General features: G+C 47.9%; 1 protein-coding gene across 1 annotated transcript in view; it reads left to right on the plus strand.

Moving 5' to 3' along the window:
- MRPS7 (mitochondrial ribosomal protein S7) overlaps window positions 1–18,159 on the plus strand; it is a 166,264-nt gene that overhangs the window by 105,107 nt on the left and 42,998 nt on the right. Inside the window, exon 4 of the mRNA XM_069200135.1 lies at window positions 4,898–5,065. Coding sequence (XP_069056236.1) covers window positions 4,898–5,065 — 168 coding nt within the window. The remainder of the gene's footprint in view (window positions 1–4,897; window positions 5,066–18,159) is intronic.

Below are 18,159 nucleotides of genomic sequence, written 5' to 3' on the forward strand. Positions count from 1 at the left end.
GGCAAGTATGCATAGGCTCAAACGATGAACCCATTAAAAAAGTCAGAACCAAATTCAAATCCCACTGAGGCATTACAAACGGAGTGGGAGGAAACATGTTAGTTAAGCCTTTAAGAAACCTAAGAACTGTAGGGGACTTAAATAATGAAAGCTAATCAGGAAGTCAAAGAAAAGTCGACAGCGCTGACAAGTAACCTTTCACTGTCGCAACTGCGCAACCCTTCTGTGCCAAGGAAAGAGCAAAAAGCAAAATATCAGATAAATGGGCCTTTAAGGGATCAATTTATCTCTCTCCACACCAAGTAACAAATTTTTCCCATCTGCTGGCATAGACAGTCTTAGTGGAGTGTTGCCTGGCCGATAAGATAACATCCACCACTTCTGGAGGGAGAGAAAAGGAACTTAGATTGCCCCGTTCAATCTGCAGGCATGTAGGCGCAGGCTCTGGAGGTGGGGGTGTAAAACCTTCCCCTGCGACTGAGAGTGGAGGTCTACCCTGTGATCGAGACGAAGCAGAAGGCACAGTGAGAGTTGAAGAAGGTCTGTGTACCACACCCTTCTTGGCAAATCCGGAGCTATTAAAATGACTTGAGCCCGATCTTGGCGAATCTTCCTCAGAACTCGAGGAATCTAGGGTAGAGGAAACATGTAAAGCAGTTGGTCGCACCAAGACAGCCAAAACGTGTCCCCTAACATCCCCTGCACCAGATATTGGAGGATGCAGATCAACTTGCAGTGTGCGTTCTTGTGAATGGCAAACAGGTCTATCTGAGGAACACCCCACATTGGGAAGACGTGAAGAACCATATCTGGATGGAGACGCCACTCGTGATCGGTCGAGAAGTGCTGACTGACACTGTCTGCATGTACGTTTAACTCCAGCCAGATGGTTTGCTACTATGCAAATCCGATGGTCCTGTGCCCAGAACCAGAGCCGCAGAGCCTCTCTGCAGATCAGGTATGAACCTACTCCTCCCTGCTTGTTGATGTACCAATTTGAAGTAGTACTGTCCGTCAAGACTTGAACTGACTGACCTGGAAGGGACAGAAGGAAGGCCTTGAGCGACAGGCGTATCGCCTGCAATTCTAACAGATTGATGTGAAACATCTGTTCCACTGGAGACCAGTGGTCTTTGATCTCCAGGTCCCCCAGATAAGCTCCCCACCCTAGAGTGGAAGCATCCGTTAATACTGTGGTCATCGGAGGTGGAAGACAAAATGGCCTTCCATGAGAGAGGTTGCCGGGCTGTGGACTGTGCACTGCAGCGTCTCTGGAGATCGTTATCAACTCCTCAAAATGCCCTTTGTGTTGAAACCACTGCTTGCGGAGGCACCACTGGAGAGTCCTCATGTGCCAACGTGCATGAGTGACTAACGGAATGCACGAAACAAACAGACTGAGTAGACGTAGGACCTTGAGGACTGAAACAGGCGTTCCATTTTGAAACATTGGAACCATCGCCTGAATGTCCTGAATCCTCTGAGGAGGAGGGTAGGCCCGATTCAGTGTTGTCCAGTACTGCCCCTATGAACAGGAGGTGTTGAGATGGCTCCAGGTGAGATTTGGGCACATTTACCGTAAAGCTCAGGTTGGACTACAACTGGGTTGTCGCTTGCAGGTGATGCAGCCCGAGCCCTGGGGATCTGGCTTTGATCAGCCAATCATCCAGGTAAGGGAATACAGATATTCCCTTCCTTCTGAGGTCCGCTGCAACCACTGCCATCACCTTTGTGAAGACTCGAGGTGCAGAAGTAAGACTAAAAGGAAGTACTGCAAACTGGTAGTGTTGCAACCCTACCATGAACCGGAGATACTTCCTGTGCGACTTCAGAATGGGGATATGAAAATAAGCAACTTGTAAGTTGATAGACACTATCCAGTCTTCCTTGTTCAAAGCAAGAAGCATCTGTGTTAGGGTCAGCATTTTGAACTTCTTCTGTTTGAGGAAACAATTAAAAATCCTCAGAGCCAGGATAGGCCTAAATCGACCATCCTTCTTGGGAATCAGGAAATATCTTGAATAACATCCCTGACCCTTTTCATGCTCTTGAACCAACTCCACTGCACTTTTAACAAAAGGGCATGCACCTCCTGCTGAAGCAACAGGAGATGCTCTTCTATGTAAAATGAATGACTGGGAGGTAAGGGGGGAGACTGCTGAAAAGGGGAGGGTATAACCTTTTCCCACTATACTCAGCACCCAAGAGTCCGATGTAATTAACTTCGAGCCATGGAGAAAATGTAACAGCCTTCCCCCCCTACGGGTAAAACATGCTGGAATATGGAGGGAAAACTAGGGCTGCTTTCCTTGATGGGCTCCCCCAGAGGATGAGGATGAAGTGAAAGGATGCTGTGTGGCTCCTCGCATTTTAACCCTCCCACAGGCCCTATAAGACCTGTAGAGCGGGTTGGTAGGCTGCTGGACGTTGGATTGTAGCCTTCCACAAAATGAGGACCCACAACCAAATCCTTTGAATCTCAGAAAAAGCCCTAAAGGGTGCAAAAGATGATGCTTGAAGACACAACGATTTTGCAGTAGCCCTGATTTCTTTAAATCTTGCCAAGGCTGAGTCCGCTTTATCCCCAAACAGCCTCTCGCCATCAAAAGGGAGGTCCATCAGCGTAGTCTGAACATCTGAGGAGAAACCAGAACCTCTGAGCGATGCATGCCTCCTGGTTGCTACAGAAGTGCTCATAGCCCTAGCATCTGAGTCTGCAGTGTCCAAACCTGATTGAATGATCTGCTTTGCTGCTGCTTGACTGTCCTGCAGGAGCTCATTGAAGTGCCCCTGCACATCCTGTGGCAAATTTGGTACAACTGCTGTTGCTGTGTCCATTAAGACATAGATATATCTCCCCAGCACATGTAGCATTCAGAGACTTTAAGGCCATGCTGCCTGAGGAGAAGCACTTCTTAGCTGCCTGCTCCATATGTTTAGACTCCCTATCAGATGGAGTCGTAGGGAACGAACCAAGAGTCGACTGCGCAGAACAAGAGGCTTGCACCACCAAGCTCTCAGGCGTTGGATGCTGCGATAGGAACTAAGGATCTCCTGGAGCAACTCGGTACTTCCTATCCACAGTCTTTGAAACCACCGGTGTTGTGACAGGTTTCCTCCAAATTTCTAAAATGGGTTCAGTGAGGGCATCATTGAAAGGGAGGAGAAGTTCAGAAGATGTAGTCGATGGATGCAACACCTCAGTTAAAATATTTTTCATCTCTGATGCTGGTAGTGGTAGGTCCAAAACTTTAGCAGCCTTTCTTATTAGACCGTGGTAAGAAGCTGCCTCTGCCATGGGTTCACCTCCAGGGGATGAATATTCCCATTCAGGGGATTTATCCAAACCACTAGCAGAGTCTAGGCCCTGAAATTCACCTGCAGGCTCTGGAATATCTCCTTCCTCCAATAGTTGTTATCGATACTCTTGCTCCTCCAAGAGTTTCAAGGCCCTCTTTCTCGATCTCAGCCTGGACTCTAAACATGGCGTCGCTAGAGAGTTACCCAATGCAAACGACACCAGCTTCAAAGTAGAAGGTCGCTCTGAAGGAGGAGAGGGAGGCGAATCCATCTGGCACCGGTATCGGCAGTCGGCGCCGCTGGCACCATCTTTCGGGGTAAAGGAGGCAACGTAATCGGCACCGAACTAGTACCTTGACATGGAAGAAAGGGTACAAATGGGGCCTGCTTGTATGGTGCCTGTGACCCCAGTGAGAATGCCAACGGACCCGTGGGACCAGCAGCTGCACTAGAGGGGGGCATAGCTCTGTTAAATATAGCATTGAGGTATGCTGATAGATCCGCTCCCGGAGCCGGGAAGGCAGGAAACCCTTGCCCCTCCTGAGGTGGCTGGACTGGATCCGATGCTTGTATATCCGACTCCTGATCATGAGTGTATGCAGGAGAAAAATGAGCTATTGGGCATGCCGGGGACTCTGAGATCTCAATTAGTCGCCGCCGGAGAAGCCTGTGGACGCTGAGGCTGAGGAGACACTGTGGGGCTGATCTCCCACGCCATGTGACGCCATGTCAGAGGAGACCGAGACCGATCTCGGGACGAACAATGTTGAGATTCATGCGGTCAGTATCGCTTCTTATGCAACCTTGAGGATCTATGCGACAAAGTATCCCTTGCCTTTGATCTTTGGCAACCTCTCTGCTCCTTCTTAGCTTTTGTCAAGAAAAGCTTAGCCTCTCTCTCTTTCAAGGCCTTTGGGTTCATCCTCTGGCAGAACATGCACCCCTCCACGTCGTGATCCAATAAATTTTCATGCAGATCCGTCACCGATATGTGACCCCCGCACACGCTAAAAGGCTTAAATCCCGTTTGTTTTTCTTTTTTGTTTTTTTAAATTATTTTTTAATTTATTTATTTATTTTTGTTCCTCCCTTACCCCCCATAACCACCTCCCAATCCCCCCCCCCACCCACCCCTGCTCGGTGGAAACTTTGTAGCACTCTAAAACGATTCCCTCAAAACAGTAACTGCCAAGAGGTAGGAAAAAAACTTGAGTCAAAGGTGCTGAAAATAGGAAACTGACATCAGCACGCCGGTGAGGACTTCTTATGGCTCCGATGACGTCAAACGGAGTCGCGTGCGGAGGTGTGCAGTTGTGACATCCTTATCGACGTGAGGAGCTAGGAAGAAAATTTCCGTCTGATGCTGGCGCATTGGGAGAATTCATAAGGTGAGGAATCCACAGGTAGTTGTATCCATCAGAAACCTACATGCTTGCACTGTTAGTGAGTAGGTGGTGTGTGCACACTGGAATCCAACTGCCCATTATTTGGGTGTAGATGGTGTCCTTGTTCTTTAGGTGTAAATACTGATGCTTCTGTTTCTGCTCTTTGTAGCCTGACATTAATCACTGATAAGCTTATTTATATCCTCTGACAGACTTTGGAAGAGATCAAAAGGAAGCAGCTGGAGAAATATTATAAGGCCCCAGAGGAGGAGCGTTGCAGTATAGAGTGCAACCCCTACACCATATTCCACAAGGCACTGGAAAATTGCCAGCCCATCATCGGTCTCACCAGCATTCAGAGGGGTGGCAAATCCTACCAGGTATGTTACAGTTCAAGCTGCATGGCATAGGGCTGTAGCACAGCAGGATGCCCTTACTCTTAAAAGCCTCGCCCTTTGGTTGTTATGTATTATCCTATTACAGGGTTTCTGAATATCTGACCCTGTCTAACAAGTGTGTGGGTGCTAGGAAGAAGGGTTGTCCTATTATATTACATCTGATCTGTGTTGTGTGCAGTGCTCGTCAGGTATGGGGGGAATCTTTTACACGCCACCTTCAAATGAACTGATCAGCAAGTCAAGGGTTGGTGGTTCTATAGAAGCCACAGATCACCTAACAGGTCTCATCAGTGTGTGTTGGGTGCTTCAAATGGGTGATGTGCAGGCTTTCCCACAATCGTGAATATGTTTCTCTGTGTGGGTTTTCCCACTCCAGCCTGTGTCGTGGACTGTGCATGTCTTACCATTGAGTCTGGTGGATATGCATGGTCCAGAGAACAGGGGAAGAGCCTTATAAGCAACTGTTATGTTTGTTTTGTGTCAATTGTTTGGTCATGGCGTGTGTGGGGATAGGCTAGGGAATGCTGTTGTGACTCTTCATCTAATCCATGAATTTAAACTAGTGCATGGTAAAAGGAAGAAAATCCAAGTTCAATACCATGTGTAGCTGTAGATACACATGCTCTGCATACTCCTGCCATCTAGTGCTGGGTCCAGAGTGGTGCAAGTTGTTTTTCTTCAAAGACGTGTTCCAGTAGCGAGATCAAGTGACGACTCCTTTGGTGATATTTCGCATGGGCATCGACTCCCTTGATAGATTGTTCTCCTGCCCCATGTCCCCCCCCCCCAACCAACCCCACCTCCTCCAAGGTTCAGACTTGTGTCTCTTCCCACTGTCTTTCGACTCTGTTCGGTTTTTTTTCAATCTTTCTTTTCTTTTTCGACAGTATTGTATTCGATTGTGCTTCTCTTACCTTAGTGCTCTCATCATTTACATTAGTTCGGGCTCCAACCAACCGCCCTTTGAGGTGCCAGTGCCCGGCTCAGGCCTTGTCCATTTTCTCCCTAAGAATTGGTTAAGAGGGCAGACCACTACGTCAAGACTAGGGTGACCAAGAATTCCACTGGGGAGGACCAAAGAAAGGGGTTACTAAGCCTCCCAGGGGAAGGGTGGTGAGACACCTAAGGATAAAAGTAAAGAGTCTTCTTCAAGCCCCCAAAACCCTGCTCAGGAGGGTGGGCCCTGAACCTCTTCACAATCCTCATGTGGATACAGAGGTTAAAAACTTTGATTCCAAAAAAACCTGGTGTTTCAACTGTAAACAAAATGGACACCAATCTGAAGACTTGGCCTGTCCCAAAACAAGATCCCTCCTGTACTGCAGCAGCATCTCTGGTATAGCCAGTCCCCAGGTGGGATCTACAGTGTGCCCAGAGCAAATCAGTGTTCACACTGAAGCTATTGTAGTCTGAGGGTGGGGTAGATGTTGCCACTCTTGCTGTCTGGCCGCTTAACATGAACAAATACAGACAACATCCCTTGATTAAAGTTACTAGAGTAGAAGCCCTGAGGGATACAGGTGTCAGTGTCACCATGGTGATAGAAAAACTGGTTTCCCCACATCAGTACTTGGTACTTGGCTGGACAGACACATCCAGTTACCAATGCCTACAATGTAACTAAGGTCCATCCCTATGGTTAGGGTGACGTTAGAGTGGGGAAGGGTTACTGGCCTGAAACAGGTTGCGGTCTCTTCTGCAATCTCAGTTGAATGTATGCTAGGGAATGACCTGTAGTCCTCAGGATGGGCTAAGGTAGAACTAAAAACCCATGCATCCATGCTGGGAATCTCCGAGGTGGTGTGTGTGAAAACCAGAGCACAAAGCTGAGCAAAGGGTGAAAAATAAGTGTTGGAGCCTGGAATAATGGCCCAACTTTCCAAGAGGAAGGGCAAGAAGACTGGGGGACCAGCTTCTGAAAAACAAAAAGCTCAAGACTCCTCTTCTTAGGAAGAAGTCTTACCAACCCCAGAGGGAACTGAGCCCATGGAACTTGAACCTCACTATGTTGAGCTCATGGACCCAGGGGGAGGACCATCTGTGCTAAGGACAGAGGACCTGTCCTACTCTTGAAGGCCTGTGACAGCAAGCTGTTGCACAGGTGATGGGCGATGTCAGTGGCTCCCACAGGGTTTAGTGGGATGAGGGACTCTTGTACACTGAGGACAGAGACCCCAAACCTGATGCTACTAGGAGAGTGGTAGTACCTCAACAGTCCAGGGAATTCATCCTCACACTAGCCCATTCCATCCCACTAGCTGGGCATCTGGGCCAAACCAAACTTTGGAATCATCTAGTCAGCAATTTCTACTGGCCCAATATATCTCAAAAGGTGAGGGGGTTTTCATCTCCTGTGTCACCTGCCAAGCTAGTGGTAAGACAGGTGGCCACCCAAAGCCCCCCTAATTCCACTGCTAGTGGTTGGGGTTCCCTTTGAAAGGGTTGGTGTGGACTTAGTAGGTCCACTTGAAGCACCAACACGCTCAGGAAACCAATATATACTGGTAGTAGTGGATCATGCTACCGGGTACCCTGAAGCAATTCACTTAGGTCTACTACAACCCCTGCAGTAGCAAAGGCCCTCATTGGTATCTTTACCAGGACATTGAACTCCAGAGACTCAAAGTCAAAAACACCCAAGTCCAAATAGTCCGTGGCACAGGTGTATACTGTTCCAATATGTTGACTTGAGGCAATGCAGGTTCTTAATATCGAATACGAAACAATTCGCTGCAGAATCCGAACCAAATTCAGCCGGCACGTGTTTCGTCCCCGAAGGGACTTTCTCAAGGCTGACAAAATAAATTGTAAAGGTCCTTAATGCAACTTAATGTCCTATTCAAATACCAATCATTGCCTGAAAACATGCTATCAGACAAAGCTTCGTAAAAATCACCACAAGCGTGTCAAAATTCTAGAGGTTATCTGTTTCATTAATGGCAATGCATTAATTTGGTGCTATAAAGCTCCAGACTACTCTAAGCAGTTCATTGTGCAGACAGATGCCTCTAAACATGGGATAGAGCAGTCTTGTCCCAGACCAACGATGATCGCCATGACCAGCCTGTTGCTTTTATTAGCAGGAGGTTTCTCCCCAGGGAACAGCATTGGAGTGACATTGGGAGGGACACTTTTGCTGTGGTTTGGTCCCTGAAGAAGCTGAGACCATACCCATGTGGTACTCACTTCATTGTTCAAACTGACCACAGACCTCTCAGATAGCTTATCCAGTTGAAAGGTGAGAAACCTACATTTTTTGAGGTGGTCCATCTCCCTACAGGGACTGGACTTTGCAGTGGAACACAGACCTGGCACTGGCCATGCCAGTGCAGATGGACTTTCCAGGTTCTTCCACTTAGACAATGAAGGCTCTCTTGGGAAAGGTTAGCCTCATCGTCTTTCATTTGGGAGGGGGTTGTGTAGTAAAGTGCCTCTTTTGGCATGGTTACCCCTGCCCCCGCCCCCCCCCCCCCACACACACACACACTTTTTACCTGATATCTGATTCTAACTTGATTGAGTGTGTGCTGGGATTCTGCTACTTAGGCCCCAGCACCTCTGTTCTTCCCTAAACTGTACCATTGCTTCCACAATTGGCACACAGCCAAGTCCCTTGTAAAAGGTACCAGTGGTACTAAGGGCCCTGCGGTCAGAGAGGATCCCTAAGGGCTGCAGCATGTATTGTGCCACCCTAAGGGAGCCCTCATCGAACACATGCACTCTGACATTGCAGATCAGGTGTGTTGTTGGGGAGAAAAATATAAAGTTGACATGCCATACCTCCCTGGGTGCCATGCCCACAAACCACTGCCTACGGCATAGGTAAGTCACCCCTCTACTCCACAGGGGAGGCCATAGCTGCATGAGGGATATGCCCCTACAGTGTCTAAGTCCATTCTTAAACATTGTAAGTCCACTGTAGCCATATTGAGTTCATGGGCTGAGAGTTTGTCATTACGAACTCTACAGCTCAATGATGGCTTTGCTGAAGAATAAGAAGTTTGGAATCAAGCTTCTCAGCTCAGTAAACCCACACTGATGTCTATGTTGGATTTATTGGAAAATGCACACAGGGGGCATCTTAGAGATGTCCCCTGTAATTCACCCCTCTCTCAAGCGTGTGGCTAACCCATCCATGTCAGCCTGCCACCACCAGACAAGTTTCTGACCCAATGCAGTGAGAACCTTTGTGCTCTCAGGAGTCAAGGACAAAGCTTGCCCTGGGTGGGGGTTCTTCACACCTCCCCACTGCAGGAATTGTGACACTTGGCTTCAAGCCTCAAAGGCAACTGCCTTTTGTTGCTGCCTCAGGGCATTCCATCTAGTGGAGAGGCCGGCTCCCCGGACCAAGCCCCCCTTTTTGGCGGCAGGTCTGGCTGGAAAATTAGTAAACACCAGGAGGAGTGTTCACCCCAGCTGGGACCACCCATAGGGTGCCAAGAGCTGAGGTGAACGCTTCCTGGCAGGATCCTCCATCTTGTTTTGGAGGAAGTTAGCCAATAAGTTAAGGTAAATGCTCCTCTCCCAAAAGCGAGTGGGCACAGGAATGCTATAGCCACCCTCAGGGTCAGTAGCCATTGACTACTGCCCTTTGACCTATGTAACGCCCCTAAATCTGGTATTTAGAGGCACCTCTGAACCTTGCTCTTCATATTCCTGGCAACCTAAAGAAGAAGGACTGAAGAGCCGCACCAGCAGTGAAGACTCCAGATGACAATTGACGTGGCCCAAGCCCTACCAGCCTATCTGCAGTTTCAAGACTCCTGCTACAAAAATACTACTCATCCTGCAGGGTCAGAAACCTCTGCAGACCCTCAGAGGACTGCCTTCCTTCCCTAATGACAGGATCTCCCGAGGACAGTGGCCCTGTCCACAAAGAAACCTACAACAAGGACTCCAGAGCCACCAGGATCAACAAGTCCTGCCAATTATGCACCCAATACTCATGGCCCGAGTCCAGGTGGCCCCCAGTCCAGAGAGGGTCCCCAGGCAATTCAGACCTCGATTCCACCCTGGGTTGACCACTCCTGACCAACATGATGATGCCTGCAGCCTAAATCCAAGGACCTCCCTGACTGCGACCGGCTCAGTAAAGATTCCAGACTCCTAAAGGTACCCCTGCACCTGCAGCTCCCTGCCCTTGGGGAACCCAACGATGGTCCATCAACGTCCAGTGGGCTCTCTACTTACCAGTGCAGCTGTTGGTCCTCTTCAGCCGACTCCCTGGACCGAGCCTGCAGCCTCTTCGTGACCCCCGGGGTTCCTCCATTGAAAAGCATTGGGCACCCGACGCTGTGTTTGCACCCGGCCACGCCTGATGGTGTGTGTTTGGTGCAGACCTGTGACACGCCTCCCCCGCGTATACTGATCTGAACCCCCCAGGTCTGTGCCATGAAGTCTCTGGTACTTACCTGCTGTCTGTTTTCTTCCGAGTGCCCCTCGTCTCTATAGGATTCCATTGGGCGCCCGACACCGACTTTGACCTCTGCACCCGTCGGGCCAATGTTGCTGGAGGTGCACCCTTGGTGTCCTCCTAAACTTTGCCCTGTGGACATCTTAAACCCCAAAGACTGGGACCGTAAGTCTAGTACTTACCTGTAAACTGTGCATGTACTAAATCCCCACCCAACCCGAGGACTGCATTGCCTTCAATGAAAATTGCAGTGTCTACTTTTGATATTGAAAAGTATTACTTACCTGAAAGCACTTTTAACTGTGAATTATAAACAAAGTGCATTTGATACTTGAAAGTGATACATTCTTGAAACTGTACTTATCTGCAGCAAAGATCCTTTTGGTTCTAGAAGTAAAGAAAGGTACATTTTTTGATACATAAACCATTGGACTGGAGTTAGTCATTGAGTGTGTGCCTCATTTCTTGACTGTGTGTGTACAACAAATGATTAGCACTACCCTCTGATAAGCCTAGCTGCTCAACCACACTACCACAAAAGAGAGTATTAGTATTAACTACTTTAGCCTCTCATATCACTCAGATGTGTTAGTGAGTTCCAGGCACTAACCTTAGAAAAACTTTTCTTTCAAATTCATAGCAACAAAGTAGTCCTTTGCACTAATCCTAAATTATTACCTAAAGTTGTTTCACAATTTCATCTCTATCAGTATGTTGGGTTCCCTGTTTTCTTCCTGCAACCAGATTGCAGAAAGAGCCCTTCACACATTAGCTGTCAAAAGAACGCTTGTTGTTTATATAGAGAGAACTAGAGTTTAGTAAAAACAAACTAATTTTTGTAGCCTGTTCCCCACCTTATAAAGGCAACCCAGTATCCAAATCAGGCATAGCCAGATGGATAGACAAATGTATACAAACTTGCTACATTAAAGCCAAAAGACCTTTACTTGTTTCTCCTAGAGTACACTACTCATAAGAAGGGAGCTAATATGGTCTTCCTTGGAAACATTCCAATAGCTGACATTTGTAAAGCAGCTTCCTGGTACACATCACACACCTTTACAAAACACTACCCTGCCTAAAAAAGCTTCCTGGTCTTCTGGGCAACTCATAGACGTAGATCCTTGTTGTTGTCCGTCTGAGCTATCAGAGGCTGATGTATCTGAAAAGGTGGTATATCTCCTATATCCTCCCCTGCCTCTGTTTACAAATCTTCCTGAATGATCCTGTTTATAATAGTCTTCTTGGAGATAAGGATAAGTTACAGTTTTGTCATATTTGGATATATCCTTAGCTAACTTGTCAAGTTTTTTCAGTTGTGTAATAAATGTGAATTCATTTGTGTTTTTTCCAGGGCTTCAAGAGCCTGACATGCGTTAATTAATGCAGTATCAATGCAAGGGGCTAACCCAAGCCCACTTAAGTATTGGTATTGTACACAGTAGGTCTCTGACAGCAAGCTGCTTTCAGCTTCCTGTAGGCAGAACCTAAAATGGCAGATCCGACGATAGCCAAAAGCTGACAACGAAGCTTAATATTGTGTTCTGCATTAAATTTTTCTAAAATCTAGTCTTTAAACTCCATAAATACGTTTGAATCATATCTGGACCTCAAAAGGTGCTGGTGCACCTTGGTTTTCTGGTTCTGAATTTCCTTACGATTAAGCAACATGTTATACTTCAGAATGTAGCATAAACTGAGCATTATTTATTTCAGCGGTTTTCTATGGAGTGATCAGTGCCCAAAAGGTTTTCAGAATATGTTGCATATCAGATGCAGAATAATAGTTCGAACACAGCAGCTAATAACAAAGGTGAAATGAAAACGGGACTCAAATAGGCACACAGTGGAACGTTTTTCATGGGAACAGTGTAGCCCACAATATGTAAACAAAAGACAAATTAAAAAATATTCTTTATGGAAGCACGCTGTACTAGAGAACAATACTGCGAACAGATAGACATTAGAAACATACAAAAATCTTTAAAGCAAAGCACTATTGTATTTCCAGAATTACATTTCATTCACAAAGGCTAAGTACTTAATAATTTTGAAGAGAGATACAACTGTGAAGTGACTTTAGCAGATGTTGAGAGAGACCCTTTAAACTTCAAAGGTTGATGGTAGCATTAAAATAGAGGACTTTTCAGTTCTTATTTTGAAGGCCGAAAAGGATCAATTGATCTGTTGAGCATTCAAAATCGTAAATACATTACTGAGGAAGGTGTGATTCGATTGTACATTTGTAGCCTAGTGGCCATCAGCTTTCGCTTAAACTCCATCCAGTTGGAGATGCGCGATCACATAAGACCAGGAAGGGGCAAAAATGTACGGGAGACCTACATTTATAGAGCCCAAACTAGAATTCTGTGCTTGGCACTTGCTTCCGGGTAGCGCGAGTTTATGGCTCAGCATACTGATTTTTTTTTTTTCCCTCAGCCAGCGCAGACTATTTCAGGAGTGCTGATGAGAGCCTCTGAAACACCAGATTACACAGTGCGAGTGCTGCAATCTCCAGACAGGTCGGGGAGCTGTCCACCACCACAGCATTATAGATGCTACAGGGAGTGCAGAATTATTAGGCAAATGAGTATTTTGACCACATCATCCCCTTTATGCATGTTGTCTTACTCCAAGCTGTATAGGCTCGAAAGCCTACTACCAATTAAGCATATTAGGTGATGTGCATCTCTGTAATGAGAAGGGGTGTGGTCTAATGACATCAACACCCTATATCAGGTGTGCATAATTATTAGGCAACTTCCTTTCCTTTGGCAAAATGGGTCAAAAGAAGGACTTGACAGGCTCCGAAAAGTCAAAAATAGTGAGATATCTTGCAGAGGGATGCAGCACTCTTAAAATTGCAAAGCTTCTGAAGCGTGATCATCGAACAATCAAGCGTTTCATTCAAAATAGTCAACAGGGTCGCAAGAAGCGTGTGGAAAAACCAAGGCGCAAAATAACTGCCCATGAACTGAGAAAAGTCAAGCGTGCAGCTGCCACGATGCCACTTGCCACCAGTTTGGCCATATTTCAGAGCTGCAACATCACTGGAGTGCCCAAAAGCACAAGGTGTGCAATACTCAGAGACATGGCCAAGGTAAGAAAGGCTGAAAGACGACCACCACTGAACAAGACACACAAGCTGAAACGTCAAGACTGGGCCAGTAAATATCTCAAGACTGATTTTTCTAAGGTTTTATGGACTGATGAAATGAGAGTGAGTCTTGATGGGCCAGATGGATGGGCCCGTGGCTGGATTGGTAAAGGGCAGAGAGCTCCAGTCCGACTCAGACGCAAGCAAGGTGGAGGTGGAGTACTGGTTTGGGCTGGTATCATCAAAGATGAGCTTGTGGGGCCTTTTCGGGTTGAGGATGGAGTCAAGCTCAACTCCCAGTCCTACTGCCAGTTCCTGGAAGACACCTTCTTCAAGCAGTGGTACAGGAAGAAGTCTGCATCCTTCAAGAAAAACATGATTTTCATGCAGGACAATGCTCCATCACACGCGTCCAAGTACTCCACAGCGTGGCTGGCAAGAAAGGGTATAATAGAAGGAAATCTAATGACATGGCCTCCTTGTTCACCTGATCTGAACCCCATTGAGAACCTGTGGTCCATCATCAAATGTGAGATTTACAAGGAGGGAAAACAGTACACCTCTCTGAACAGTGTCTGGGAGGCTGTGGTTGCTGCTGCACGCAATGTTGATGGTGAACAGATCAAAACACTGACAGAATCCATGGATGGCAGGCTTTTGAGTGTCCTTGAAAAGAAAGGTGGCTATATTGGTCACTGATTTGTTTTTGTTTTGTTTTTGAATGTCAGAAATGTATATTTGTGAATGTTGAGATGTTATATTGGTTTCACTGGTAATAATAAATAATTGAAATGGGTATATATATTTTTTTTGTTAAGTTGCCTAATAATTATGCACAGTAATAGTCACCTGCACACACAGATATCCCCCTAACATAGCTAAAACTAAAAACAAACTAAAAACTACTTCCAAAAATATTCAGCTTTGATATTAATGAGTTTTTTGGGTTCATTGAGAACATGGTTGTTGTTCAATAATAAAATTAATCCTCAAAAATACAACTTGCCTAATAATTCTGCACTCCCTGTATTAGGCTTACAAATCATCTTCTTCCCCTGAAACCATTGAGCAGAGTGGGCTTTCTAACTAAAATACCTACAGAGGTAACCATGTTTATGTTTTATCTTACGTAGGCGTTTTGTAACTGACCAATTTAGTCTGGATATGTGATGCTGAAAGTCTTGAAGCTCGTGTTCAGCTGATTGGCACGAGGCAGCTGCTTTGCAGAAGATGAGTGTTTTTCAGGCAGACAATGGGTTCTGTCAATATGGTTCCTTGGGCTTTGCTGCATTTCAGAAGCATAACTACTATTTTTCAGTGTGTTTTTTTTTTTTTTTTAACAAGCAGGTCTTTTGTTTCGGCCGTTTTATTAGTTTATTTACTGTAAACTAGTTTAGTTAATTCCCTGCTTTTATAATGGTGGTTTGCGTGGCTCTGTGCAGTCCTAAATGTTGTCTTGTGTTCAGTTTAAACAGTGCTGGGAATGTTGAGCGGGTGTGTTGCCATAACAGTGCTTCTTCATTGGTCGGTGTGTGCTGTTGATTGCTCCCCTCCCTCACCCCTCCAGGCTGTAGATAAGAGGTGGGAACGGCTCAGACATTTAGTTTGAACCTTTGGGACCTAGGCATACAGATAGAATAATGGACCGGTTACGCTCACTGTGCATGCGCACACTGCTGGTGTCTACAGAACACCCGCTTGTCTAAAGGACACATTTTTAATTTTGGGCTTTTTGCTTTAAATTATTGTCAACCAAGTTACTCATTTTACCGACTTCGAAGGGATGAAAGGCTGATTCAGCCTCACAAGGATTCAGCTTGCAGGATTTAACCGTTCTGCCAGCAGATCTGGTCTGTGCGTTGTAATGCCGCATGGAAATGATGGTTTATTCAATTTCACCGCTGCGCATGGACACCGTGGTTTTGTCTCTTTGATAATTAAAGGTCGACAATCTGCATACCTGCAAAGGTGTCTGACTTAAGCGCCCCCACCAGGGGCGGCGGGAGTTGCAACCAGGCACAAGAAGACATGCGCTGTAAGAACTCGAGATTATGATTTGTGAACATATTAATAAATGTCTGCAGCGCGCTCTAGGCACTCCATTGCCTTAGCAGTAAAAACAATGATAACTTCTGCTTGAAATGAGGAGTCTATGCTCTAAAAACCAATCCTCAAGGGGGCGTGTCCAAGATGGCGGAGCGCTAGGACGGATCCTTTAGCGCTCCGCTGCCTCGACCCACAGAAGCGCTGCGCGGCCTGTCTGGGGGAAGCCTGGAGGCTCCCCCGAGTTGTAGAGCATCCTCGGGGCACTCCCCGCTCGGCGGCGGCTTGGTCCGGGGTTTCGTCGGCTCCCGCGGGAGAGCAGAGCTCTGCCCTGGAGCTGGGGCGTGGTCGCGGTGCGGTCTGAAAGGCGGCCTGGGCCGTGAGACGGGCTCTCCCCCGGCAGCCCTTTGGAGTTTGGTCCCGGGAGAGCGGGGGGCCTGGGGGCTCTCCTTGGGCCCCTGAACAGTTGGATTGTCGTGGGCACAGGCCACCGGTTGCCTGGGTGCCCTGGAGGAGAGGGGAGCCCCAACCTGTGCCTTTGGCTCGGGGGCCCGAGCCGGTGGCCCTTGCTGTGGACTGGCTGATTGGGGCCCAGCAGAGCGCGGGACCCCGATGGAGGCTGGGGGCCCGGTGGCTGGCTCTACATTGCTGCTGATTGACTCTTGACCAAGTTTGTGAGCGGAGGCTCCTGGTGGCTGGACCCAGGTGTGGTCCCTAACGGGGAGGCAGTAGCGGAGCGGCATCGAAAGTAGACTCAGGTGGCCCTGTGGGACAGAGCTGGCGAGTCTGGATCAGGTCTGTGCGAAATGGCGACGGCGAAATTAAAACGTGAACGCTCCGTGAGGGACATGCTTACCTGAACGCGCCTTACATCGGGTCTGTGTCGGAGGAGGTGTCTGGGACGAGGGCCCTGGATAGCCAAGCGGAGATGGACTTAGAGGAGAGCTCTCCGGTTACGAAGGGCTTTTTGACCTCCCTGTTTGACTCGCTCCGGGGCGATATTCAAGAGCTACGTAGGGACATCTCACAGGAGGTGAGGGAGCTGCAAGGAGAGGTTTCCTCCCTGGGTGAACGTGTATCGCAGCTAGAAGACAATGAGATCCCTCGTGGCGAAGAGGTGGCGGGACTGCAGCAAGAGGTAGTCCACCTCCGTGAACAGCAGGATCTCCTCCAGATGGCGGTTGAAGACTTGGAAAACCGCTCGAGGCGACAAAATATTCGTATCAGAGGGGCCCCGATTGGTGCGGAAAAGGAGGACATTGGAGGCTACGTGGTGGACTTGTTCCGCTCCTTGCTGGGCCTGGAGGAGACGCAGGAGGTGGTCCTGGATCGGGTTCATCGGGTTGGGCGTGTTAGGGGCCCCGTAGACCGCCCCCCCCAGACATCCTAGCTTGCCTCCATAACTTTGTTCTTAAAGAAAAGATCCTACAGTGGGCCCGCAATCTTCAGCATGTAGCCTTTCGAGGGCATGATTTACAGTTATTCCACGATCTATCTGTGCGGACCCTGCAGAGGCGGAGAGAATTTAAACCGATCACGGATCATTTGAGAGCGCATAACGTGTTGTATTCCTGGGGCCACCCGTTCCGCTTGGTCTTCCGCTGGGAGGAGCAGCTTCGGCAGGTGAAATCTGTCCTGGAGGCTAGCCGTGTCCTTGGCCTGGAGGATATAGGCCGAGAGGCCTGCGAGGGGGCGGCCCTTCCATCGGGGGTTCCCCCTCGTTGGCGGAGAAAAGAGAAAAGAATGAAGTTGCAGCGCCCGACGGCCTCGGAGCTGAGATCGGAGAGGGAATCCACTTTGAACAATGTTGCTGCTGGAACTTCAGCCTAGGAGGTTGCTCGGGGGTGTCTGGGTTTGCTTTGGGCCGCGTTGCTAGTAGCATGTTGATTGTCGAAGAGGGTCGGGGCGGCGCGGGCGATGGACCTGGTTAATTAACATGGTTGGATATACTGCCCCGTGGAGACTTTACCTCGAGAAGTTTGATGACCGAGGACTATTGTGTTGTAGGCACCTGTTGTTAGCTATTTGTTGTTGGGTTTCCCTGCTATACTGGCTCTCTGTAGTAGCACTCCTGGACCTGGGGGCTTTAAGTGGTCTAGAGTTCCATGTGGGGGAGGTCCCCTGGTGTGATCCTGCTCCTTTGCTTGTTCCCCTCCGCGTGGGTTATGACCATTAAATGTATAAGCTTAAATGTTAGGGGGCTCAACAACCCCAAAAAGAGGCTTGCCATCCTGTCTGCCCTGGAGAGATCTGGGAGTCATATATGTCTCCTTCAGGAGACGCATCTTGTCCTCAAAGACACCTATCGTATGCGATCTAAGTGGTTCCCCAGGCAGTTCTGGTCTTCTCTACCATTAAAGCATGCGGGGTGGCGATACTCCTCTCGCGCTCATTCCCTGGGGAAGTGGTATCACAATTGCATGAGGTTCCGGGGAGACTTTTAGCCATGAGGCTTAGATTGGGCGGTTTTTCTTTTACGATCGCTTCCCTGTATGCGCCTAATTCCAAGCAGGAAACCTTCCT

This window comes from Pleurodeles waltl, chromosome 7 (genome assembly GCF_031143425.1).
Source record: "Pleurodeles waltl isolate 20211129_DDA chromosome 7, aPleWal1.hap1.20221129, whole genome shotgun sequence".
Lineage (NCBI taxonomy): Eukaryota > Metazoa > Chordata > Amphibia > Caudata > Salamandridae > Pleurodeles > Pleurodeles waltl.